Source organism: Podarcis gaigeae, assembly GCF_964106915.1.
Source record: "Podarcis gaigeae genome assembly, chromosome: Z".
Lineage (NCBI taxonomy): Eukaryota > Metazoa > Chordata > Lepidosauria > Squamata > Lacertidae > Podarcis > Podarcis gaigeae.
In genome coordinates, this window is record NC_139691.1 from 47,046,770 (window position 1) to 47,072,304 (window position 25,535).

A 25,535-nucleotide genomic window follows, 5' to 3' on the forward strand; every position below is an offset into this window, starting at 1 on the left:
CTGCACTAACCTAGAAATAGTACCTCGGGTTAAGAACTTTGCTTCAGGATGAGAACAGAAATCGTGCTCCGGTGGTGCGGCTGCAGTGGGAGGCCCCATTAGCTAATGTGGTGCTTCAGGTTAAGAACAGTTTCAGGTTAAGAACAGGCCTCCGGAACGAATTAAGTACTTAACCCAAGGTACCACTGTACTCAGAAGTAAGTCCTATTGAATTCAGTGGTGTGTTGGGACGCGGGTGGCGCTGTGGGTTAAACCACAGAGCCTAGGACTTGCCGATCAGAAGGTCGACGGTTCAAATCCCCGCAACGGGGTGAGCTCCCGTTGCTCGGTCCCTGCTCCTGCCAACCTAGCAGTTCAAAAGCACGTCAAAGTACAAGTAGATAAAAAGGTACTGCTCCGGCGGGAAGGTAAACGGCGTTTCCGTGCGCTGCTCTGGTTCGCCAGAAGTGTCTTAGACATGCTGGCCACATGACCTGGAAGCTGTACGCCGGCTCCCTCAGCCAATAAAGCGAGTTGAGCGCCGCAACCCCAGAGTCGGTCACGACTGGACTTAATGGTCAGGGGTCCCTTTACCTTTACTAAATAGGGGTTAGGGTTACACTCCTACTCTCTAGGGGCATATGCCTGAACACCCTCGTCCATTCAAAAGATCTGGAGTTCAATCACCTCATCTTCCAATGTCATGTATGCTATCATCTGCCAGCTATGTTCTGTGGAAAAAAATAAATGGTCACAAATTTTGGCATCAGGTATGACAATATTTAAAAGCCCTTTCAACCTTCCAGTTCTTTCTGTAAGTGATTCTAGAGAGCTCATCCTAGAGCAATTTCAACAGGAGGCTGCAACATGAAACTGCTGAGTTACAAGCTATCAAGAGGTTCCACACTATCACATCTGATTGAATCGAGATAAAGGATATTTAATTCATATTTGTTCATTTCCTTGTCAATATCAGAATGCCTGTGTTATCAACAACTTGCTTATGTTACATAATTATCACCGCCTGTGTTTCTCTGCATTTCGTGCAGTTAAGGCAGACATTCATTTATCACCCTGATTTCTTAGTTCCAGTAGGCAACTCAAGCACCAAAGCATGACGTCACTGGTATGGCAGAACAGAGGCAACGTGTGTATTCCTGCATGGACCTGGGAACGTAAAGCATTTCCATTCACACTTCCTATACTTCTGCATGCTGGCGCTCAGCAGCTGTGGCCATCCAGTGATTCACTCATACCAGGCTACAGGAGAACAAGGTGGTAGAAAGCACATATTTTTGCATTCAAAATGTTCCTGGTTCAATCCCTAGCACCTTTTCATCCAGAGCTGGTACCTCTCTGAGGTAGTTTCTAGGTTATCTGCTTATTGAGTATTCATCCTGCTTTCTTTGCAGGAGATTAGATGACATCAGACATTTCTTAAGCATTCATTCTGCTTTGTTTGTCGAGAGATCACAAGATGTTGTGTCAAGCAGTTGCTGCCCCATATCAGCCCAGATACATGCTATTGGGCTAGTTATGCGTGCTTTCTGAGTGACACATCGTTTCCCATCAGGGAAAATGAAAAGCTAGCTGAAGTTGAGATGGTGACAGGGAAAAGAACACAAATTTGTGGCCAGCCTGCTGAAAACAACAGCTCTTGCAAAAGCTAACGTGGATATGCTCTCTTATTACATACCACTTCCAGAACATAGCACTTTCAAGGTAATACTTTCAAGGCAATACTTTCAAGGTAATACCTTGAAAGGTGTTACCTTACTTGTCATATCGCCCATGGCCACGCAGGCAGGCAGGCTTTGTTCCTTGGCAACCTGCTTCCAGGAACTCCAGAATTCTCAGGTCACCATGTGCCTGAAGGACACTGTATTGAACCAAAGGTGAAATTTTCCAGAAGCTCTGCAAACGCCATCTTGGTATTCAGGATAACCCTACAATTAATTGGTAGCCGTTGCAAGAATGAGCTCATATATGTTTATGTTCCCTTGCTTTGATGTATGCTAATGAGCTTGCTTTGATGTATACTAATGAATTTGCTTTGATGCTATGCTTATCTGTGGACCTTGGGATGCTGGGCTCTAGGCCCAGAGAGGGGAGAAGCTTTGGACAGTTGCCACCTATGGCCTCACCAGCCAGGTGTGAGGGGAGGTTCTGGACAAATTGACGCAAGCTGTCTTTTGTGTAAGTAATGCTTAGCATATTAGCACTTTGCAGGCAGGTCATGATGACCTCTCTCTGTTGCTGTTTCCATCCCATGTCTGTAAAGACTGTGAGGCTCTGCATGCCGTGTTGTGAGTTTATACCTTTCTTTTAATGAAGCACTTAGAAGAGGCCATTCTGGAGTTTTCTCCATCCTTCTTTGGTATCCCTGCATCAAATCACTTTGGGCCTGCAGCTCAGAACAGACAGTGATCCATGCAACGGTCATCTCCAGGCTTGACTACTGTAATTCGCTGTACGCGGTGCTGCCCTTGAAGCTGTCCCAGAAACTCCAGCGGGTACGGAATGCTGCAGCGAGGCTCCTCACAGGGTCTCAGCCATGGGAGCATATTCACCCAGTGCTTTTCAAGCTGCACTGGCTCCCGGTGGAGTACAGGGTCAGATTTAAGGTGCTGCTTTTGACCTTTAAAGCCCTTCACGGCCTAGGACCTTCGTACCTACGGGACCGCCTCTCCTGGTATGCCCCACGGAGAGCCTCAAGGTCCATAAATAACAACACCCTAGTGGTCCCGGGCCCTAAGAAAGTTAGATTGGCTTCGACCAGAGCCAGGGCCTTTTCAACTCTGGTGGAACGCTCTGCCTCATGAGACCAGGGCCCTGCAGGATCTGATTTCTTTCCGCAGGGCCTGTAAGACAGAGTTGTTCCGCCTGGCCTTTGGCTTGGAGCCAATTTGATTCCCTCCCTCCCTCTCTCTTTTTTTTTCTCTCTCTCTTTTTTTTCTTTTCCTTTCCTTTCCCCCCTTCTTTTCCTTCTCCTCCTGTGATGAGGCTACATTTTAATATTTTAAAGTTCCATTATTTTAATGTTGTATTTTATTTTTGTTTTTAAGTTTGTAATCATTCATCTTGTTTTTATTATTGCTTGTAAGCCGCTCTGAGCCCGGCCTTGGCTGGGGAGGGCGGGGTATAAATAAAAATTATTATTATTATTATTATTATTATTATTATTATTATTATTATTATAGCATCTTCTTCTAGTTTCTATGTAGGTCAGGGTAGGGGACTCAGTTTCAGGAGCTGAATGCAGCTCTCCAGCCCCCTTGGGACTTTCTGCAGCCCCCCTCCCCCCCATCACACACAGACATCCTCTACTGGCCCTGCTTTGCACCCTCATAGTCTTTTTGCCTGGCCTGATTGCTACAATGAAGTTTGATAATGCTTCTTGCATGCCTAGATGGAGGAGAAAGCGTGTGCACAAGCAAGGCTACTGTACGAAGGTAAAATTTACATTAATTGGTCTGCCCAGTTTTGCCTCTGGCCGCGCCCACCATTGGCATATGCCAAGAAGGTAGGTCTTTGAGAAAGGTGTTCCCACCCTGGCATCAGGCTGTTCTCGTTTTCCAACTCTGCGAAGTAGTCATTTCAGTGGATAGTTATTATCACACTTCTCCAAGCCTGCAAACTGACCCTTGAACAGCTTCAACCCCCCCCCCAAAAAAAAATCCCTCCAACACCTGAAACTGTTTAGGTGGATAACAATTCTGCTAGGGGCGAACATACATTTCCCTTGCTTCTGCTCCTTCTACATCCTTTCCCTTTCTGAAAATGGTAGGAGCACCAGAAGAGACTGGCTGCTGCATCAGTCCCAAGGTTCATGTAGCCCAGAGTCCTGCTGTCACTGTGGCCAGCAGGATGCCAGGGGGAAGCCTGAAAGTGCAACCTGAGCTCAACAGCACTCTTCCCACTTGTGACTCCCAGCAAGTCACAGGTATACTGCCTCTTACAGTGGAGGGACAACACATCATGGCTATTGACAGCCTCCATGGAAGAGTTCTGATTTCCTTCGAAAGTCACCTAAGGTGGTGGCCACCATTGCATCTAATGAGACCCAATCCCATAGTTCAACTATGTGAATAATTACTTTTCCTTTGCTTGCTCTGAATTGTCTGAATGATGCTGTGCCTTGTCCAGAGCAGGTACATGAAGGCAGCCCCAACTCAGAAATGGAAACCCACACAAAGCCTAGAAGGACCAGGACTCAGTCTTGGAGCATCTGCTTGCATGCAGAAGCTCCCAGGTCCAGTCCCTCATTTCTCCAGGTAGGGTTGAAAGATCCCCTGCCTCAGACTCTGGATAGCTGTTGCCAGTCAGGCTGGACAATACTGGGCAAGGTAATCTAATGGTCTGATTCTGTATAAAGCCAGCTTCTTGTTTTCCTAACGCCCAGAGGCTGCAGCTTATATTGGTCTCTTAATGAATTAAACGGCAGAGTGCAGTCTTTCGATGCCATACTCAAGCGGCAAAGAGTCTTAATGGCACTTAACAGACCGGCAGTTCTTATCACTGTCAGCATGGACAAAGACTGAGCTAGAAGTCAGCTTCCTATGTTCCCCTCACCCCCAACCCTGAGCCAAGCACAATCTCCCAAGAGTCAAACACAACCACAAAAAACACTGCCCAAGACGGTGGTATTTTCATAGTATACTTTTCATCTTCCTTTTTATTGAAGAAAGTTTCTTATTCCATGAATGAAATGCAGCAACAGAGACACAAACAAAAGAGGGGATGGGGAAATTCCAGACACCGGTTCCCACCACCCTGGATATGCCCCCCACACCTCCCTTCACCTGCATCCCAATCCAGACAGCTCTGCAGCCCTGGACAGAGGAGGAGGAGCATCAGGCATAGTCTGTCCCTGGCAAACAGTGGGCATTCTTCCTGTAGCACCCGGTTGGTGCCCCTGTTTTCAGCAACACAGATCAGAGCTGGGAACAGTCCAGCCCATTCCCAATTCCACAGGCTGCAGCACTCAGCTGCGACTCACTTCCCATCAGAGTCGTGGCTAGCAGGGAGGGCTTGGCTCTTCTCTCCTTCCTCCCATTCCTCCTCCTCCTCCTCTGACCAGCTCAAGCTGTCGTCGGACTCCTCTTCCAGATGAGCTCCTCTGGCTTTCTGGCTTTCCAAGCTGTCTGTCTCCAGCTGCTGCTGCTGCTGCAACATTTGTGATTTGCCCTGGGGGTGCTCTAGCCTAGCCCAGGTGACAGCATTTTCCTTCTTCAGGGTAATTTCCACTTTGGAGGGCAACATGTTCAAAAAGCTCTTCTCCACATTGATGACCTGCAGAGGAGAAGAGTGCCATTTAATGAATACTGCTCTGACTCTCTGCTGTCACAGAGCCAAGGCATAGTATGGTATAGAGCTGGCCCTAACGTTAGGCAAAGGAAGGCAACTGCTTCAGGCAGCAGATTATCGGAGGGCAGTCATCACGGCCAGTAGCCTCTTGTAGGAGCCAGCATCATGGCTTCTGGAACCTTTGGCTGCAGGCAGAGGAGAACTTCTGAGGGAAAGAAGGGAGGGATCCAATGACTGGACACACTAGGCAGCATATTTATAGCTGTGCCATGCTATAAGGTCTGCTATGCGAGTGGAGGGCATGTTTAGGCTTCCCCACTGTAGCCAAACTGTGGAACTGCAAGGTAACTGTATTTTTCCTGTGTGTTTAACAGCTGCTCATGGAGTAGGAATTCAATAGCTTTAGCTGTCGTTGCACCCTCAACACAGGCCCCGTCCCACATATTTTTTTCATTTTTTAAAAAAATTATAAGTGAAGCAACCCAAAACTTACCCCCCAGAGATCCAACTCTGCCTGGAAAACCTTATCTCCTTCGAAAGTAATATGAATGTCCAGCTGCAGGAAGGGGGATAAAAAGAGGAGGCAACTTCAGTACAATTTTGTCCTGCCGTAGGACCCCCACTGCCACTCCCAGAGCTTTCTTTTCCAGCTGGAACTCACCAGAACTCAGTTCTGGCACCTCTCAGATGGGCGCCATTGCCATTATAAGAGGAAAAAAGGCAGGCGTTCATGGTGAGTTCTGGCACCTCTTTTTCTAGAAAACTAGCACTGACCACACCCATCTCATTATGGAGAATACAATGATCGCACATTCGCCATGCAGGCCAGCACTGCACTCAGCAGCGCCAAGGTTGCTCCAAGGGGCAGATAGCCCTCCTCAGGGCAATGTCTGCTCTTCCTTACCGTTGTGCGGTTGGCCTTCACAGAGCTGAGATTTGGCAGAGGGGTCTTGGCATAGATGGTCACCACCACTTGGCTGCCGGTTTGGTGCCAGTCCTGCCGGCAAGAGACCAACTTCTTGTCCTGCTGCCAAAAAGAGCCAGTTAACATTCCCACCTGCCCACTTCCTATTTATGGAGCAGCCACTTCCCTCAAGGCAGGTGGGCCTTGAAAGGTTGGTGCGGGGAGGGTATCTTAGCTGCAAAGCAAGGGTGAAGACAGGCAAGGAGCCCCTTTTTATAGGAAGCCCAGTAAGCACACTAAGGTGGTTGATGAGCAGAGGAGGGGGATAATTTTCTTTCTTTCTTTTTTGCATTTTAATGAGAAACTAACCTAATTTGTACTTCTCAACCCAATTCCTGAACTAGAACACAGCTATCCTTCAAATGTGAACTTCACATTTTGCAAAGCATTTCTCCAGCCAAGCAATGTGTGTAAGAGGGGCAAGTATGTGTCAAAATGCATGTACAGTGGTGCCTCGGGTTAAGTTCTTAATTCGTTCCGGTGGTCCGTTCTTAACCTGAAGCACCACTTTAGCTAATGGGTCCTATTCTTTTTCCCCCTGAAAGAGTCTTATCACAACCCTCCTACATCACATCTACTTTCACCATCACGTGCAACATTAAAATACATTTTATACTATTAACTCACTTAAGGTGCAGGCTCTCAATCTCCTTTAATGGATTACTTTGTGTGTGTGAAGGTCATGGGGAAGAAGTGAATGACCAGCACTTCCAAGTACTGTGGCACCTCAAGTTAAGAACTTTATTCGTTCTTAACCTGAAACTGTTCTTAACCTGAGGTACCACTTTAGCTAATGGGGCCTCCCGCTGCCACCACGGCACAATTTCTGTTCTCATCCTGAAGCAAAGTTCTTAACCGAGGTAATATTTCTGGGTCAGTGGAGTCTGTAACCTGAAGCATATGTAACCCGAGGTACCATTGTATATATGTGAGAACAACGCATGAAATCCCATCAAAACACCTTGCAGAAATGTGTGCATTGCTCAAAAGCGCATGCAAAAATAGGTTTGTTAGGAGAAATTTACACCAGCCCGCTGATTAATTTTAATGGGGATTTTTAAAAATCCAGAAATTTCTGTGGACATGTAGGGAGCTGAATTTAAGAAACGGAGGGAGGAGAGGGGAGAGAGACTGAGAAAACTGAAATGGAGAGATTTGCCCATCCCTAACAGGGGACCAGAGGAGCGTGTGTTCCTCACCTGCTTCTTCACCCAGGTGTGCTTCCCTCGGCTGCAACCCTTTTGCTCCAGGAATGCTGTGAAGTCGGTGGTTTTCATTCCACAGCAGCTCCAGTATTTCATGCTGGGAGGGTGGTGGATCAAATGAACCGATAGGAGAGAGAAGCACAGGAAAGAGGCTGAGAATTAAGCCACCCCTGAATTCTTGCCTTGATCCTACTTTGGCTATTTGAGTGTAGCAAATTGTTCCTCAGCTGGCTGGTTGCCAACAGAAGATTGGAATACTGGAGGGAAATATACACACACAGCACTTAGTTAAACCAAAGAACTCATTCCCACAGGAGGCAGGGATGGTCATGGACTTGGATGGCTTTAAAAAAAGATTGAAAAAATTCATGGAAGAGGATAAAGCTATCAAGGGCTTCCAGCCATGATGGAGGCTATGCTCTGCCTCCACATCTGGAGGCAGCGATGCTTCTGAATATCAGTTGCTGGAAACTTCAGGAAGGAGGAGTGTTTGCAGGTTTGCCAAAGGGGCATCTGGTTGGCCACCGTGAGAACAGAATGCCGGCTCTTCTTATGTTGGGTAACATATGTCATGCCCAGAATACTGCAGCCGAAAGCAGAATTTGGGTGGAAATCAGCTAAATGTTCTGGAAAATCTGCATGTATGGCAACTGATGTCAGCAGTGTTGTTCTTGCCCATGTCCCTCAAAAAATAGCTCAAAAACGTCCAATTATTTTGTGACAACTTTGGGCTTTTCACTGATGGGGAACAATGAGCTCTAATAGGCATTAGGCTACTTTTTGTCACAAGCTGCCTTGGAATGCATCATCCTCACTAGAATCTACAGGATGGGGGGAGACAGAAGCTTGATTGACCAGAGTGAGCACAGGGAAAGCATGTGCATGAGGTGAGCTCTATTAAGCAGAAGTATTTGGGGAGGAGTCCTGGATTTCGCCAGATATGGATTGGGGTCCAGTGCTGTGTGCTTAATTCTGCACCCTGGAACGACCTGCTCGAGCTGTACGAGTATGATAAAAGAGCTCCAAGGGCATTGCACCCTGCAGAGCACAATGCAGGAACAGAATAGCACCAGGAAGAAAGCCTGCGCACCAGCACACAACTGCTGACAAAGAGAAACCATCCTCCAGCTGGCCAGCATGGGTTGAACATGGGAGACGAAGCACCCCATGATCCCACAGGCAGGGCGGAAGGAATTGCACCTTACCCTTCGTGGAAGACAGGCACCCCAGGGTGGAATGTGCAGGTCTCCCTATCGCTTTCTTCCCCCTGGTAAACCTGGAAGATAAGCCGGGGCAGAAAGGTCAGCCAAGCAGTCTTGCAGGAGGCAGAGGCCAAACCATCTCTCTGCTGGCCAGAGAAGCCCCAGGCCCACCCTTTGCTTCCTGATGCACCAGCCACAGCCGCAGGCTCCATTTCCCAGCAGGAATCTTGTTTGGAGTGGAGAAACCATGGATCAAGGCCAGTGGTGGCTGGTGTCCTTTGGGATTGGCAAGTGGCATGGAGCCCAACAGTAGGTGGCGCCAGAGCCAATGAAAGACAGAAGCAAGAAATTCCACCTCTGTCCCCATCCTTCCTGCTGCTGACCTTCTGCACTGAGACCTAGGAAGAGGAAACTGAGCAGCCTCCACAGATTGGGCTCTAGGCTTGAGGCAACCTTCCTCAATGTTGTACCCTCCAAACGTTGGACTGCAACTCCCACGAAAGACTGTGTGGTATAGCAATTAGAGCACTGGACTAGGTGGGGACCAGGTTCAAAGGCCAATTTTGCCATGAAGCTCACTGAGTAGTTCTGGGCCACTCCCTGCCTCTCAGCCTAACCTACCTCACAGGGTTGTTGTGGGGATTAAATGGAGGGGGGAACCACGTAAACTGCCTTGAGCAACTTGGAGAAAGAGGTGGGATGTGAATGCAGCAAATAAATAGATAAACTTGGTGCCCTCCAGATGTGGTCGGACTACAACTCCCATGAGCGCCAGCCACACCTTTCCCTGGTTCTGTGAAATGTGTGTGAACTGGCTCATCCTCAGCTCTAAATTCCATGCTAGATAAATATCCCAGAAACCCCATCCTTTCACAATCAGACAGGGTATAGCAATATCCCCCAACCTGGTGCCCTTCCAAATGTTGAACTACAGCTCCCAACATATGAGCTGACAATGACGGCTGGGAACCATGGGGGCAGTAGTGCGGTTGGTTGCCTTGAGGCTTGGTCAGAAGTTCACATCGGAGATGCAAAGTCTCAGAGCAGAGGGCATAAATGAACGGCGAGGGGGCAGTATTGGAAATCTGAGAAAACTCTCATGGAAAGAGAGCACAGGTTTGAGGAGACATGCCAGGAGTTTAGAAAAGGAGGGGCAAACCCAAACAGAGGACTCACCGCCTTGCAGCCAGAGTTCTTGCAGGTAGTGCCAGCGCTCACCTCCAGGGAAGCTGTTGTGGGGAAGCACAAATGCAAAGTCAGGCAAACATCTTGAGGGCACTTTGCAAACCCCCAAATGACAGGCCACCCCACCCACGTCTAGGAGCTTAGCCCTGTTGACTCTGCAAAGTGCAATCCACTGCGGTTGATTAAAGTCCAGGGAGATCCTATGCTAACTAACAGCCCTGAGCTCGTAGATCTGGGTGGCTGATTTGCTGTGCGCTGCTATCAGACCCATAAAAAGGGAGGTGGGCAGTTGAGCCTATCGATGCTCAGCACAAAGGCAGCAACCCCAAACACCCCTGTAATAAAGCTCATGTTCTATTGCTCAGTGCCGTACTGGATACCAAGAGTTTACATTTTGATCCAGCAGAGCAACAGGTAGCCACCGCAGGCTCCTGCTTGTAGCAGAAAGGGAACTGTGATAGGAATTTTATGGTTTTAGATATATGGCAACGTTCATAACCACATGTACATAGATCAGCACAGGAAAGCCAACCTGGAACCATTTTGATTCCTAAACTGAGCAAATGTTTCTCTGCATGGTCAAAATGGAAAAGTCTCCCCATTGTCTCTTTCCTCACAAATCCTGTCTTAAGGACACATTTAAGATACAAGGTGTGAGCCTGTGACCTGGCTCAGGAAATAAGTATTTTACCACTACAAAAGAATGGCCAGGCTCCCCAGGAAATCCAATCAAGTAACCTGCCAGACAGGAGATAAACTGTGACAAGAGAAAAACAACATTTAAATTTCTGTGATGTAGGTGGGATGTATCTGAGGGGTGGTCTTAGGTTACACCCCTTCTGTGATGTATGCATAATGTTCTGGGGGTGGTCTTGATCTACAGGGTGGCAATTTCAATAGTCTTTATAAGGCCTTGCAGGCCATTGTTCTGGGTCCTCTTCCTCTCCTGCGTGTGAGGGGAGCACCCTGTTGCAACAGATCAATAAAGATCAAGCTTACTAGCTGCTTTGCTTCTCAATATTCTCTGGTTGGCCTCTGTTATTTTCTCCTACCAATAGGGAACCTATGTAAGGACTCTATATGGGCTCTTGGATACCCCATAAGGGAAAAGGGCATATTTTTATTTACAACAGATGGCGACCACGCACGAAGGGACTTTTGGTTACCCGGATTCTGGAAGCGAGGAAGGACTGGTTATCCAGCGCGCACCAGGCAGTTTGCCAGGAGGAATAGCCAGTCTTCCATCGATCCCAGGGTCTGGAAATAACTGGAGGTTCAGCGGGGCTAACCAGAGGAAGCAACGCTTGATCAGGCCGGCCTTAAACAACCAGTCAAGAGATCGTGGGATCACCAGGAACAGCGCATGCGGAAGTGAGTATTAAGTAGGAAACACGGGTAGTGGGTTGGGTTCTCTAAACCACAGCAACCAAAATTCTTTAACTCTTCCTTTTCCCTTCAAATCTAAACTTTCTATTTTTTTCCTCATCTAAAAATTGCCTTCTCCTCCTTTCTGTCCCCTTGATTTCAACACCAGCCCTAGCCCTTCGGAGTATGCCCAGGCAAAAGTTGTGTGTGACTTCTTTCATTTCCCTTCTACAGTCTATATGCTGACCTATTCCTTCGGAGTTTTGCCCAGAAAAAAGGTCGTGCTTTTTCTTCTGTACTGAAAACTATAACTCCCAGGTGCAGCCGCACCTCTGCCATGGCGATCTTTGTTAGAGATGACCTGTGAGCAGAGAAAGCAGGGGACCTGATTCCTTTCCTTCTTTGTCATTTCTGAGTCCCAATCTGGCAGTGCGCTACGCAAGCGTCCAGTAGGGAACTCTCAGGTTAGATTGTAAGAGGCAGGAGGTTGCTGTGGGCTCCCTGGCTGAGAAATGACCAAAGGGGGGGGGGTTGAGATCGCTGACCGCACTGTTAGCTTAGTAGCCAGGAAAGGCCAACAGCTGTACCAGCCTAGTAAGTCAGGCCAGACGAACGGCGGTGTGTCACAGTACTAATTCTCGGAGTTGTCCAAATTGAGTCTACTGTGGGTTATTTATTGTGTTTCCTGAAAAGTGGGGATAAAACCCCGGCTGCAGTATAAAAGTAAAAGCTAGCGCTATTAAAAATATTAAAATGGGTGCACCTCAATCAAAAGAAATGAACCTGCAGACTCCTGATGGGAAAGAAGCCCAGTTGGTGCTTATTTCTGGCCTGGACTCTGACAGTCCCCTTCAATTTGTGTTTAAGAAACGTTTTTCCTGTGTTTAAATTGTACTTAGGTAACATCCAGCAGCTGCTTATCTTAAATGTGCCATCTAAAATAAAAATGCAAGCTTGCTCCAAAATTTTAAATCGTAAGAAAGCCATGTTGGGCCTTATCAATCTTAAACAAGACAAAAATGAGAATGAAGTGTTTGTTATTTGTTATGTTTTATATATAGATAGATTATTAGATAGATAGATAGATAGATAGATAGATAGATAGATAGATATAAATGTTTGTTATTTGAGAGAGGCTCAAAAGAGTCTTCCTCCTTGTATGTACTTCATTAAGCATATGCCTATGAAAGTATGGTCTTCCTTCTAAGAAAAATATCTGAGTCCAGTTTTAACTTTGATTTGGTTGGACAGAAGAGTTATTGTAAGGCTCCTGATATCAGTCTCTATAAGACTTCTAGGCCTCTTTTCTTAGAAAATGCCCCCCCCCCCGTTTCATTCTGTCTCTTTCAGGGGTTTTTTTCTTCTTTTTCTGTGCCAGGTAAATTTACTCCCGAGTAAGCTTCCTTTAAAGGAAACTGCAAAAGGGAAGGGGGGCATAGATTAGGCTTACTATTCCTCTGCAAGTTCAGGAAAAATTGTCACTTTTGTATTCCTTTTAAATCAAATCTATGGCTGTTTTAACTATGCTTTATAAGAAATCCTCTCCCTATCCTAGGAAAAAATGTTCACTTCAATCTCCCTTTAAAGATCACTTCTCTCACTCAAACTATCTCAAGATCTACTAAAAGGGTTCTGTATAAAGTTGATAGGCACATGGCTTGTGGTCTCTTCCCCAGTTGTGTCTGTGTACATAAGTATGTGTGTGTTTCTGGTAGTACAAATCTTGCTATGAACCCTGTATTTTAGGGTTGGACTAGATGACCCCAGGTCCCTTTCAACTTTCCCTTTCAACAAATTTGTGGCTGATGAGTTGAAATTTAGCCCAGATTTGCTCTTTGGTTTTTTTTTTTTAAAGGTGAGAGGTAAAGGCCGTGATGTTTTGAAGCAGAACTGGTGATATCAGGCATTTAAGTGATTACAGTGTTTATCATTTTGTCTATTATTTACAAAAATCAGACTCAAAGTTTAAGCACATACAAATTCATATAATCAAGTAGAGTAGCCTTGACCAATCCTGTAAATAAAGGGCAGGAAAATTTTGTCTGCAAATGGTAAGGCTGAAATGACAGAATGTTAAAAGTCTTATGAAGTCTGACTCTCTGGCCATTTTTTCCCATATATAAGGGCGTGGCAGATTGTTACGCGAATGGCCAGAGGGATATTAGCCCTTTCCTGTACATAAAGGAAGCAATTGTCCCTTTGCTTGGGCTGCAATTGTTAGCTTTGGTGAATACTTCAATTGCTGAGTTTCTCTTTTTTGTTTTAAAATCTAACCCTATTTTTAAAATCTACTCCTTACCCTTCCCTTCCCTTATTCAAATTCTAATTCAGCCAAAAGATGGAACATTTTCAATAGTATAAAAGGTTTGCTGAACTCTGCACATGCACAGAGGCTAGATCAGCTTAAAAAAAAGAGAGGGGGGGAAGGGGGGAGAGGTTTGCAGAGCGTGTGCTTGCAGGGAGAAACCTATCCAAATTTCCTTATGTAAAACTTGGAACCATTGAGGGAAATCACCCTTAATGTGTCTTTTGCTCCAAGGGCTACTTAATCAAGAGGTTGCCAAGTTTCAAATCTAACATGCCAAATTCTTTTCACAGGTAAATATCAAAGCACTCCCACTGTGAGTTCCTCTCTTGAGTAGTTTGCCTCCCCAATGGGATTTAAATTTTATAACAGGTTTTTTTTTTTTTTTTGTGTGTGTGTGTGTGTGTGTGTATGCCTATGCATTTTAGGAACAGCATTTCCTGACTGACTTCTCACATGAAATAATTTTCCCTTTTAACAGGATATGTGAACCCCATTAACAAAGTGTTTGTCCCTTCTTTTCTCCCACAGCACGAATGATAATGAGGGGATGCAAACAGTGATTAAAATACTCTATAAAAAGTAATTGCATTTGTATTTCTTTTCGTCTTTCTTCCCTTAAAGCCAAACAGTCACTCTCTTTCAGTTCAGCAAAACAAGTCTGAATCCCTGCTATATTAGTTGATTTCCCTCTATCTCTTTGTGGCTTTGACATTTTTTAGGTTACAAATAATCTGTTTTTCATTTATTAATCAGTTTTTCATTGGGTTGTTAGAATGCCAAAAACAGATTACTTCAGGTTACTTCAGGTTTCTTTAAAAATTGTGTGTCTTAGCATTTATTTATTTTTGGTTCCTCATAGGTCATTTTGTGTGTGTGTGTGTGTGTGTGTGTGTGTGTGTTTTACTTTGGGGACATGTTCATCACATGTTGAAAGTCAGATTCATGAAGTTCTTTTATCAGATAGCACATGGTGAATTTTAAGTTATTTTCCCCATTGTTTTCCCATTTTTTCAGTCCAGTAGTAATCTGTGGTTTTGATAATATATTTGTATTATTTAATAATAGTTCTTTTCTAAATCTGATGTCTTTGGGTCAAATCTGTTTTCATCTGACTGGTAATCTATTTTTTTTGCTTTCTTTTTTATTTTTTAACCTTTGTTGTATTTTTTACAGTTCTCTTTCTATACATGTGGAGTAATTTTTATTTAATAACATGAAAAAAAAACAACAAAAACTAAGTGAAGGAAGACAAACAAACTTAGCAGATAATAACAGTAATTATATGAAAATGTGATAATAATATTAAATTGAGTAAAATGCTTAACATGCTAAGATTTTATTATTTGCAGCTAATAACTCAAGGAGATTTACTTGGGGAGGGGGCTTTTGATCCTTCCTTTTGTCTTTTAAGTCCCCCCAAAACCCTGCCCCCTTACAGGATATCACTTCTACAGATGTGCAATGATGAAAAAGCAGCAACAACCCCTCAACTCAGTTCTTCGCCATCACAAGACCTGCAACAACAGTTTTCAAAATGTCCACAGCTATCTCTTTCAAAGTATATAGACTGACGGAGGAGTGGGGCTGACAAAGGGGGGAGGAGTTGAATTGCAAGGACATTTTGCCACTTTTGAACCTTAAAAACTGTGCTCCAGGATTGAGAAGATCACAATTGTCTCAAGATATGCAACTGATATTTAATTAGTTTTTTTTGTATTATGTATTATTACGTAGGAATGTTGAAATGTGTCTGACAGTATGTTATTTCCACAAAGGTGGGGGGGGGCTATTTTTGTGTGTAATTGTTTTTATGTTTAATGTCTTATTCCTTACACCCCAGTGGAGGATTCTCATACATTTTATGCGTTCTAATAGACCAGGCTATTGTATAGTCCAAGGTTTAGATTGTCCCACCTGGCACTATGCCAACCTTCCCTACCCATTTTAAAATGTGCTAAAACTCGCTTTACCAAGGAGAAGCTTCTAAGATACATGAAGGTGTATATGCTTTGGTTTAGCAGGAATGATCCCTTATAGAGTTAAATTGACTTATTTGGACAAGTGCCCTTTTTAAGAATGGTTTTGCTTTAACAGATTGGTTTGAAAAGCTGAGAACCATGGGGCAAGATAAATTCAAATTGGACTCAGTTTGAATTGGGCAAGTGTATCCAGGCTGCAAGTAGCCTTTTGGTCCTTAAAGTGCAAGTGAGCAACTTCCCATGAGTGCAAGACCAACGCCAATAAAATAAAATCCCATAGAAAGGCCAAGGCAAAGACATCTCTCTCATGATATGTCCAAACCTGTGGCAGCTATGGTGAGTGCCAGGCGACATGGTTAAATGAAAGCCCCGAGGGGATTCAACAGACAGGATGTGTTGCTGTAGCACTATGCCGGTGTGAGACCACAGAAGAGCTACCTTGACACCTGAGAACACAAAAATGGCGTGGGGCAAAGCAAACTGCATTTTTCAGTCATTAGTGGACCTTCCTGCTAAATGTAAAGCATAGCCACTATTGAGAAAATGTTTCTCCCAAGAGCTAGAATGCCACAAGTAATTTAGTAACAAAATGCAACATATGTTATTTTTATATGATATATTTATACAAAGGCATCCATTTACAACATACGATGTTATTATTTGTGGGGCAAAAATTTTTAAGAAAAATTCTAGCCCCAAAGGGGGGATGATGTGATAGGAATTTTATGGTTTTAGATATATGGCAACGTTCATAACCACATGTACATAGATCAGCACAGGAAAGCCAACCTGGAACCATTTTGATTCCTAAACTGAGCAAATGTTTCTCTGCATGGTCAAAATGGAAAAATCTCCCCATTGTCTCTTTCCTCACAAATCCTGTCTTAAGGACACATTTAAGATACAAGGTGTGAGCCTGTGACCTGGCCCAGGAAATAAGTATTTTACCACTAGAAAAGAATGGCCAGGCTCCCCAGGAAATCCAATCAAGTAACCTGCCAGACAGGAGATAAACAAGGACAAGAGAAAAACAACATTTAAATTTCTGTGATGTAGGTGGGATGTATCTGAGGGGTGGTCTTAGGTTACATCCCTTCTGTGATGTATGCATAATGTTCTGGGGGTGGTCTTGATCTACAGGGTGGCAATTTCAATAGTCTTTATAAGGCCTTGCAGGCCATTGTTCTGGGTCCTCTTCCTCTCCTGCGTGTGAGGGGAGCACCCTGTTGCAACAGATCAATAAAGATCAAGCTTACTAGCTGCTTTGCTTCTCAATATTCTCTGGTTGGCCTCTGTTATTTTCTCCTACCAATAGGGAACCTATGTAAGGACTCTATATGGGCTCTTGGATACCCCATAAGGGAAAAGGGCATATTTTTATTTACAACAGAACCCAGCTCAGATTTTCTAAAATGAAAACATGTGGTTGCTCAAACTGCTTGGACTTCTTAACCTTGGGCCTTAAACAAGATGGGGGAGCCCCCTGCCGCATCTCCACCATATATTTAAAGTGCATAGCTTTCCCCCAAAGAATACTGGGAACTGTAGTTTGTTAAGGGTGCTGGGAATTATAGCTTTGGGGGAAGGGTAATCTACCATTCCAAAGATTCTCTGGGGAGAGCCATGTGCTTTAAACATGTGTCAAATGTGCTTTAAACATTTGCTGCAGATGCAGTCTTATTTGTGTTTTTTGGGGGGGTGAGTTTTGTCTGTTTTTGAGAGGGGGTTCTGGACATTGTTAGTTTTTATTCTGTGAAAGGGGTATTTTGGGGTGCCCACAACAGTTTCTTAGATTTCCAAATATGCCTGCAGACACCAAAACTTGGGGGAATCCTTTCCAAGTACAATACCTGTCCTGTACCCCTTTGTAGTTATTTCCCACCTCACCCTCCCAAACCAGCAAGGCTCTTACGAGTGTCTGCTGAGCCTTGAACTGGCGGGTGGTCCTTGCGGGTTAAATCCAGTTTGCTCAGGGCCTGCGCCAGAGATCCGGACACTTTCACAGGCAGCAGCTGTTTAGGCTCATCAGAACTGGAGAAAATTAACAAAATAAAAAACAAAAGAGATTCAATGATACATTAAGATTCAGAGTTACTGCCAAGCTTCATCTGAAACAGGGTTCCAAGAAGGTGGGGACCCTGCCGTTTTCACCATGTGCCACCCCATTCACAAAATACACAGTTCACCTGTGGAATTCCCTGCCACAAGTCCCCAGGGTTTTAAACAGGAATTAGCCACAGCACCAAAATGGGGCCTTAATACCTGGAGGCAGTCTGCCTCTCAGTGGCAGACACTGGGGCATGCAACAAGGAAGGGATGCTGCCTTCACACTCTCCTTGGGGGGGTTGCAAGAGGCATCTGGCTAGCCATTGAGGGGAGCAGCAGGCTAGACTAGAGGGACTCTTGGTTTGATCCAGCAAGAACCTGTAGCTCAGTAGCAGAGCGTCTGCTTTGCATGCAGAAGGTCCCAGGTTCAGCCCCAAATGGCATCTCCAGGTAGGGCTGGGAATGTCTCTGCTCGACGCCCTGGACAGATGCTGTCTATCAGGATAGGTGAAACTGAGCTGGGTGGCCCAATGGTCTGGCTTAGTATAACAGACCCTCAAGTGTCCCTATTTTCCAGGGACGGTCCCAGATTTACAGAAGCCATCCTGGTTTCCTTTTTGATCCTGGAATGTACTGCTTTTCCTTAAGACATCCCTATTTCCATCAGAGAAATGTTGGTTTTGGCTCAGTTATGCGACACCCCCCCCAAAAAAAACCAGAAATAACTATACAACCTTTAAAAGACATCTGAAGGCAGACCCGTATAGGGAGGTTTTTCTTAATGTTTAATGTTTTATTATGTTTTTATATGTGTTAGCTAACCAAATCAGATGGTGGGTATCATTATCATTAATACTGAATAGGATATCTCTATTTTCATTGGATAAATGTTGGAGGATATGGTACAAGGCAATTTTTTAACCCGTTGCCCCTGGTCCCAGGAGAACGGCCTGCCCTTTCTCCCCACCTCACCTGGGCCTCTCACGCTCCATCATCTCTGCTGACTTTGGCCCCTGGATGATGACCTCAGTGCTTGTCTTGACCTTCGGCTCACTTGAGGCCTCCTCTGGCTCTGGAGGCTTCTCATTGCTGTGATACCCTTTGGTGCAGCCCTGTGGGGACAAAATGCATAGCATCTGGCCCTAGTTTGAACCTCTCCGCAACTGAATCAGGAGGAATGCTCAATAAACAGGTTGTCTGGAAGTGCCCAAAGCTGTAGGAACCAGTGGCCCACTAAGGGCCCCTTCACATATTACAAAATACCTCTGCAGAAGGCACATGATGTGTCCATGTACTTGCAAGCAAAGGAGAACGCCCATATGCCACATTGCCACAGCATGTTAGTAGCACTCATTTATATTGTGAGGAAGATCCCTCCTGCCTTTGAAAGTGAGGGCTCTCCTATTTCATGCACTGGCTGCTTACGTCTGCATGTACATTCATGTGAGTGTCTGCCATAAGAGATGGAGGTGGGGGGCCATAGCTCTGTGTTAGACCACCTGTTCTGCACACAGAACATCCCAATTCAGTTCCCAACATCTCCCCTGTAAAAGGATCTCAGTTGCAAAACTACCAAGCAGAAAGAAAATATTAGGCTAGGTGGTCCAGTTGGCCTGATTTAGGAAAGCTCAGCTTTATATGTTCAAGACATGACAGGTTGATCCAGTGTTTGTCAATATAACATGTCACCATCTGCTACCTTTGCTGAACCAGCCATTTTAATTTAGCTGTTTTGCCAGTGCTTGTTTGGCTGCTTTCCAGTTGTTAATTACCTGCTCTAAGCCTTTGAGATGGGATGGGGCCATAGCTCAGTGGCAGAACATCTGTTTTGCGTGCAGAAAGTCCCAAATTCCATCCCTGGTGTCTCCAAATAGGGTAGGGCTGAAAGAGATCCCTAAACCCTGGAGAGCCATTGCCAGTCCATGTAGACAATATTGAGCTAGATGGACCAATGGTCTTGCTGAGTATAAGGCAGCTTCCTATGACTCTAAGGGTCAGCAGGTTGGATATTTACATAAAGGCAATGGTCATCAGAACATCTGCCTGAACCTTCAACATAAGGCTCATACAGTTCAAAGAAATTCACCCAAAAGAGCGGCACACGAGAAATCGGTCAAAACTCATTTGGCTCACAGGAACCAGCACTATGGGGTGAAGGGGAAGATCCAATGGGCACAGAACACACCTTTATGGAGAGGAATTCTGAGAAGTCGGTGGTTCGTTTCTTGCAGCAAGACCAGCCCTGGGAGGAATAACATAGGGGTAAGTCCTCCATTTCACAAACACAGCAACCCACAAATGGTTACCAGAGGCAACTAGAAATTTAATACTGGTGTCTGGCGGGGAAAACCTATGTGCTCTTTTTTTAACCACCAGTAACACCAGGGGGGCAGGGCAACAAGTCCCAGAATGCAGCATTGATGCTGGGACGACAGGGGCATTTTTTGCAAACTCATACCTCCAATTCCCCAGTCCTCACAGTAAACGGTGGGCACAGGACAGATGCTCTTAATTCACAGCCATGGAGCATGAAGTGAGAAAGCCAAGTTCACATCCTCAGCGTACATTGAACAGTTCCCTGGAGAACTGCAGTTTGTTAAGGTTCCTGAGAACTGCAGCTCTGTGCGGGAGGGGGTCTTCTATCATTGGCAGACTTGGATGGCGCCAAAATTTGCACACACACCCAGCTCTCATGCTGCTTTCACAAAAGTGGGTGATGGGGCAGTTCTGCTTTGGGAAAGAGACATGAGGTTCTAGCAGGGTGCTGGAGCCCTCCCAAGCTCCCATAGCACCCCAAAGTTGGGAATGCATTAATTAGGTTTTGGGAAAGAGACACTGTCAGAGTCTCACACCTCCTTTCCAAAGCCTAGTGCCTCTGCCTTCTCTCCTTCCCTTGCACAGCCCTAAATCCTCCCTTGCTCCTAACAACTCACAGCACCCTTAACAAACTAAAGTGCCCAGGGTTCTTTGGGGGGAGCCATGACAGTTTAAAGTGGTATGATAGGAATTCCAAGGGATACTAAGCCCAGCCAAAATGTAAAGCAACAGGATGCCCCCCCATACACACAAATACCTGATCAACAACCTGCTATTCTCATGCCTTGTGCCAGTCTCTCCAGACCCCACTGCCCAGTCAGACCCTGCGCAATCCTATGCAAGGATGTGGCACTGCAGTGATGATCTTCAACTCATTGCCCTGCTCTGCTCAACCAACTCACCTTCAAGGCATCATGGAAGATGGGTAAACCTGGGTGGTAGAGGCAGGAGTCTGAGAGCGGGAAACAAAAATGGTAGAAGTCAACAGTTCAGCCAGAATATAGAGCTGGAAGGGACCCTGAGGATCATCTATTCCAACTCGATGCAATGCAGGAATAAGCTGATGTCCCATATGGGGATCAAACCTACAACCTTGGCATTATCACCACCACTCCAACCAACTGGAGCTATCCAGGCTCTCATCTTACTGAATCAGGCCAAAGGCTCATGTAGCCCTGCATCCCATTATCACAATGGGCAACTGGATCCCTTTGTGAAGTCTGCAAGCGCTATAACTTTTCTCACCCCTGGACCCTCAGATATCCTTCTCACTGGGCATTCAGGACAATTTGTGCTTGGGGCAGTATTGGGGAGTGGTTGTACATGATCCCACTTTTGATGCTGTTTGCACTCGCAAAGGTTCCAGGGTGAACATGTTGCTGCATTTCCAATCTGTGCATGTCCCATAGCCCCCAGCTGAAATCCTGCAGCTTTTCAAAACACAAACAGTCTAGGGTTTTCTTCGACTTTCATTGTGCTGTGTTATTTATCGTATTTATTTAAACAAATTACATATCCCTTGACTACAACAGTCTCTATTGTACAACACAAAAAAACCAGTTAAAACTAGAAAATCAAACACCCATTGAAGGAAATAACCATGCAGGAAATTATAGATGCAATAAACCAAGGAAAGGCAGGGAAATCACCAGGGCCAGACACTTCAGGTTACAGCCTCCGCTAACCCAGAAATAGTACCTCGGGTTAAGAACTTTGCTTCAGGATGAGAACAGAAATCGTGCTCCGGCAGCACGGCAGCAGCTGGAGGCCCCATTAGCTAAAGTGGTGCTTTAGGTTAAGAACAGTTTCAGGTTAAGAACAGACCTCCGGAACGAATTAAGTACTTAACCCGAGGTACCACTGTAATAGAAGAGAACACAAAATTATTAAAGAAAATGTATAACGTTCTTTTGGAATGGGAAACAAAAAATGAGGAAGTGAAATCAATAATAATTAAATGGGCACAAGATATATGCCACAACATACAATTTGAAGATTGGACAAAACTCTGGAAAGTAAATTTGAAATTCACAGACTGTATATTGTTAAAGGAAAATTATATGAAGATATAAAAATGAGCAGAGGGAATGTTGGAGGTGTAAAGAGGTTGAAGGGACTTTTTGTCGTATGTGGTGGGATTGTAAAAAGGTTAAGGTATACTGGAAAATTATTTACAATGAATTTTTTAAAAAAGTTTAAAATAGCATTTGTTAAACAACCAGAAGCCTTCCTGTTAGGCATTTTAGGGCAAGACCTGCCAAAAGAGAAAAGGGCACTATTTATGTATGCAATGACCGTGGCAAGAATACTGCTAGCACAGAATTGGAAGACTGGAGAAATTCCAACAAAAGAACAATGGCAAGAAAAACTGGTGAATTATGCAGATATGGTGAAGCTGACATACAGACTTCGGGAAAAGGACAATAGGAATTTTGAAAAAGAGTGGGAACCTTTTATATTATATTTGCAGAAACAAAGGAAGAACATTGATCTGATGGTAGGATTTAAATAAACATTCACAGTTTTATGGATAGGAAATAGGTAATGTAATAAAAGGAAAAAAGTATGATATTTGTAGAAGATACAAATATCTTTTACAAATATAAGGAGGTAAATAAATCAGAAACGGAAGCCGAGGAAAGTCCAAAAGGGGGGGAGGGAGAGCTGTTTATGTAATCTGTATGTTATAAGTTTATTGGTAATGAGAGAAAAGAAAAAGTTTTTTAAAAAAAAAAACCCATTGAAGGAGCGTCTCCACCCTCATCGTTCAGTCCAGACACTGAGATCTAGCTCTAAGGGCCTTCTGGGGGTTCCCTCATGGCAAGAAATGAAGCTACAGAGAACCAGGCAGAGGGTCTTCTCGGTGGTGGTACCCGCCCTATGGAATGCCCTCCCATCAGATGTCAAGAAAATGAGTATATAATCTTTAGAAGACATCTGAAGGCATCCCTGAATAGGGAAGGCTTTTAATGTGTGATGTTGTGTTACGTTTTTATTTATGTTGGAAGCTGCCAAGAGTGGCTGGGGCAACCCAGTCAGATTAGCAGGGTACAAATAATAGAATTATTTATTTATTTATTTAGCCTGCTGGAATAATAATGACAATAACAGAGCATTCAGTAGGTGCCAGAGGTTCAACAGGGAGGGGTTCTCTGGCCTCCATAGGAAGGGAATTCCACAAAATTGTGCCCACAATACTAAACAGGCTGTGCATCTGAGCCATGGGGGGGCCAAGAACAGTGAGTCCCCCAAAGACCTCTGTGATCAGGTAGGGATATAAGGTATCAGGTGCTCCCTAAGGTAACTTGGACCCAGGTGGCCTTGTAAATTAACACAAAAGCATAGAGCTTGCCCCGGTAGCATATGGGCAGTCAGCGTAAGCTTTTGAGCTTTGGAATTATGTGCTGGTGAGAATTTATCCCCACTAACTGTCTAGGTGTAGCATTCTGCACCGGCGGAACTTCCAGACCAGGCCTAAGAGTAGACCCACATTGCAATAATCCAATCTATAACAGAAGGGGGGGGGGGCATTTCAACAGCAATAACATGGTAACACTGGGGAAGCATCACAGAACAACTAATAAAACTGCAGGATGTGTGGAGCGTCCAGGATCAACCCATAACTAATGCACTGTTATTGTCTGTCTTTTCGCTCTAGCAATGCAACCCTGGCACTGAGCAGGTAAACCAAGGCTGTGTATACACCATACATTCTTTCCCCCTAAGGATAATGGGAACTGTAGTTTGCCCCACAGAGAACTACAGTTCCCGGCACCCATAATAAGCTACAGTTCCCAGGGTGAAGCTATGTGCTTTAAGTGTGTGTGTAGCCCAAGAGGTGCTTTTGAAGTAATTCTCTCTGCCTTGGAGACTCCACCTTTTCCCCTCTGGAAGCATAGCAATGATACTACAGACTCTGCAGATGACTGAGACATTCTCCTTGCTTGACATGTGCTTTGAATGTGCTGGTTCTAGGGCTCACGGTACCTTTAAAGCAACCCCCACCCCAGAACCTTGGAAGCCGTAGTTTGTTAAGAGTGCTGGGAATTGTAGCTGAGGGGTAAACTACAGTTCCCAGGGTTCCAGCGTGCATATGGTTCAGAAGTGAGTACACAGCCAGAGACAGATCTGCAAGGTCATGTTTTAAATGCATTTGTTACTTTTGTGTTTTTAAGTGTTTTTAATCATCTTACCCATAAATTGCCTTGAGACTGTGGTTTAGTTAATCAACGGTAAAGATTAGTAACAATACTGTAATAACAATATATTGTTGTCTTCGGGTTTCTCGCTTACAGAGATTCCTGTCCTGTGAACATCAGGCAGAAATTTAGCCTCTTATCATAGCTCTGGGGTGATCACATCACCTGTTGAACTCGCCGGAGCGGCACAGGAAATAAAGCAAGCGGTAATACTACACGCGCGCACGCGCGCACATGCATACGTGTCAACTGTTAAAGCAACTATCCTAACTTACACGCACACTTCCTTGCAAACAAACTTCCTGCGGTTCTCCTGAGTGCCGTGGGAACTCGCACGGAGTCACGTGGACATCAGAGGCCGCCCATCGCTGGTCCCGGACCTCTGACTTACCTTGCGTGTTCTTCTCCGGGTCAAACTTCTGCCCGCATCCCTTGTTATAGCAGAGCAAAGCCATCTCCTGGGTCGGGGATCCACACCCTCACAAAGAAAGGCAGGCAGGCAAGCAAGCCGGGCCGGCTCTGTCACTGTCCAGCACGCATCCCTGTCAGTCAGAGAGGCTCTCTCGACCGCAACTTTCGGGGCTGGGCGAAAAACGAGCCCTGGCTATCTTTAGCAGGCGGCAAGGGGGAGGGCCCTGCAACCGGAGCCCGGCCCAAAGATGGGCATGCAACCCATTCGGCCTACCAGAAGCACTGAACAAGCAGGCGTGGATTGCCCCGGCGGGGAGGGCACAGCGCAATGGGGCGGCAGCAGCAGCAGCAGCTGGAGCGCAAGGCAGATGCTCCAGAGACATGAAGGGCTGGTCTTCTCCATACTTAAGATGCTCAGATCATCTGTTGTTTGGGCTGTGTTGCATTAAGTACCCTGGCCCCGCAAATATTTTATTTGTTTTTATTTATTACATTTCTATGCCACCTTTATCTTCCAAGGATCTCAAGGTGTTGTATGTGGTTCCCCTCCTCCCCAATTCATCCTCACAACCACCCTGTGAGGTAGATCAGACCAAGAGATGGTGACTGGCTCAAGGTCACCCAGGGAGCTTCATGGCTGAGCGGGGATTCGAACCCTGGTCTGCCAGCCAGGTTCTAGTCCAACACTCGTAACCATTCCCAGGAAGGGTAGTTTGTTAAGGGTGCTGGGAAGTGTAGCAAGGCCGGCCAAGACATTTTGGCACCTGAGGCAGGGAATAAGGGGTCAGGAAAGATCTACGTCAGGAACAACAGCTGAGTCTGTAGAGCCTGAGACTCAATCTCAGGCCCACGTTGGGCATAAGATCCCTACAAGGCAGAGGGTTGGACTAGATGACTCTTGGGGTCGCTTCCAACGCTACAATTCTATGATTCCAAGTGAGATGGGAAAGAAACATCAACATTGGGATGTGCTGCCCCCCGGGACCCTGACACCCGAAGTGGTTACCTCACCTTGCCCTGTGGGTGGGCCAGCCTTCTGTGAGGGCTAAACTACAGTTCCCATAATTGT

General features: G+C 45.4%; 1 protein-coding gene across 4 annotated transcripts; it reads right to left on the reverse strand.

Annotated features, from left to right (window-relative positions):
- Nucleotides 1–4,623: 4,623 nt before the first annotated feature.
- Nucleotides 4,624–24,699, reverse strand: ITGB1BP2 (integrin subunit beta 1 binding protein 2). 4 transcript variants are annotated; one of them, XM_083721018.1, is made up of 11 exons: nt 24,447–24,699; nt 20,759–20,808; nt 19,726–19,782; nt 18,513–18,652; nt 17,407–17,525; nt 9,834–9,889; nt 8,661–8,731; nt 7,450–7,552; nt 6,191–6,313; nt 5,780–5,842; nt 4,624–5,271 (listed from the first exon to the last, which is right to left on the reverse strand). In XM_083721018.1, exons 1-11 carry the CDS (start codon nt 24,508–24,510, stop codon nt 4,975–4,977), a joined length of 1,143 nt encoding a protein of 380 aa, XP_083577144.1. In that variant the 5' UTR covers nt 24,511–24,699; the 3' UTR covers nt 4,624–4,974. The 4 variants fall into 4 exon arrangements, with proteins under 4 accessions (XP_083577144.1, XP_083577146.1, XP_083577145.1 ...); XM_083721020.1 differs by having other exon boundaries at nt 9,834–9,886; nt 24,447–24,698; XM_083721019.1 differs by having other exon boundaries at nt 6,191–6,310; nt 24,447–24,694.
- Between the last annotated feature and the right edge of the window lie 836 nt (nt 24,700–25,535).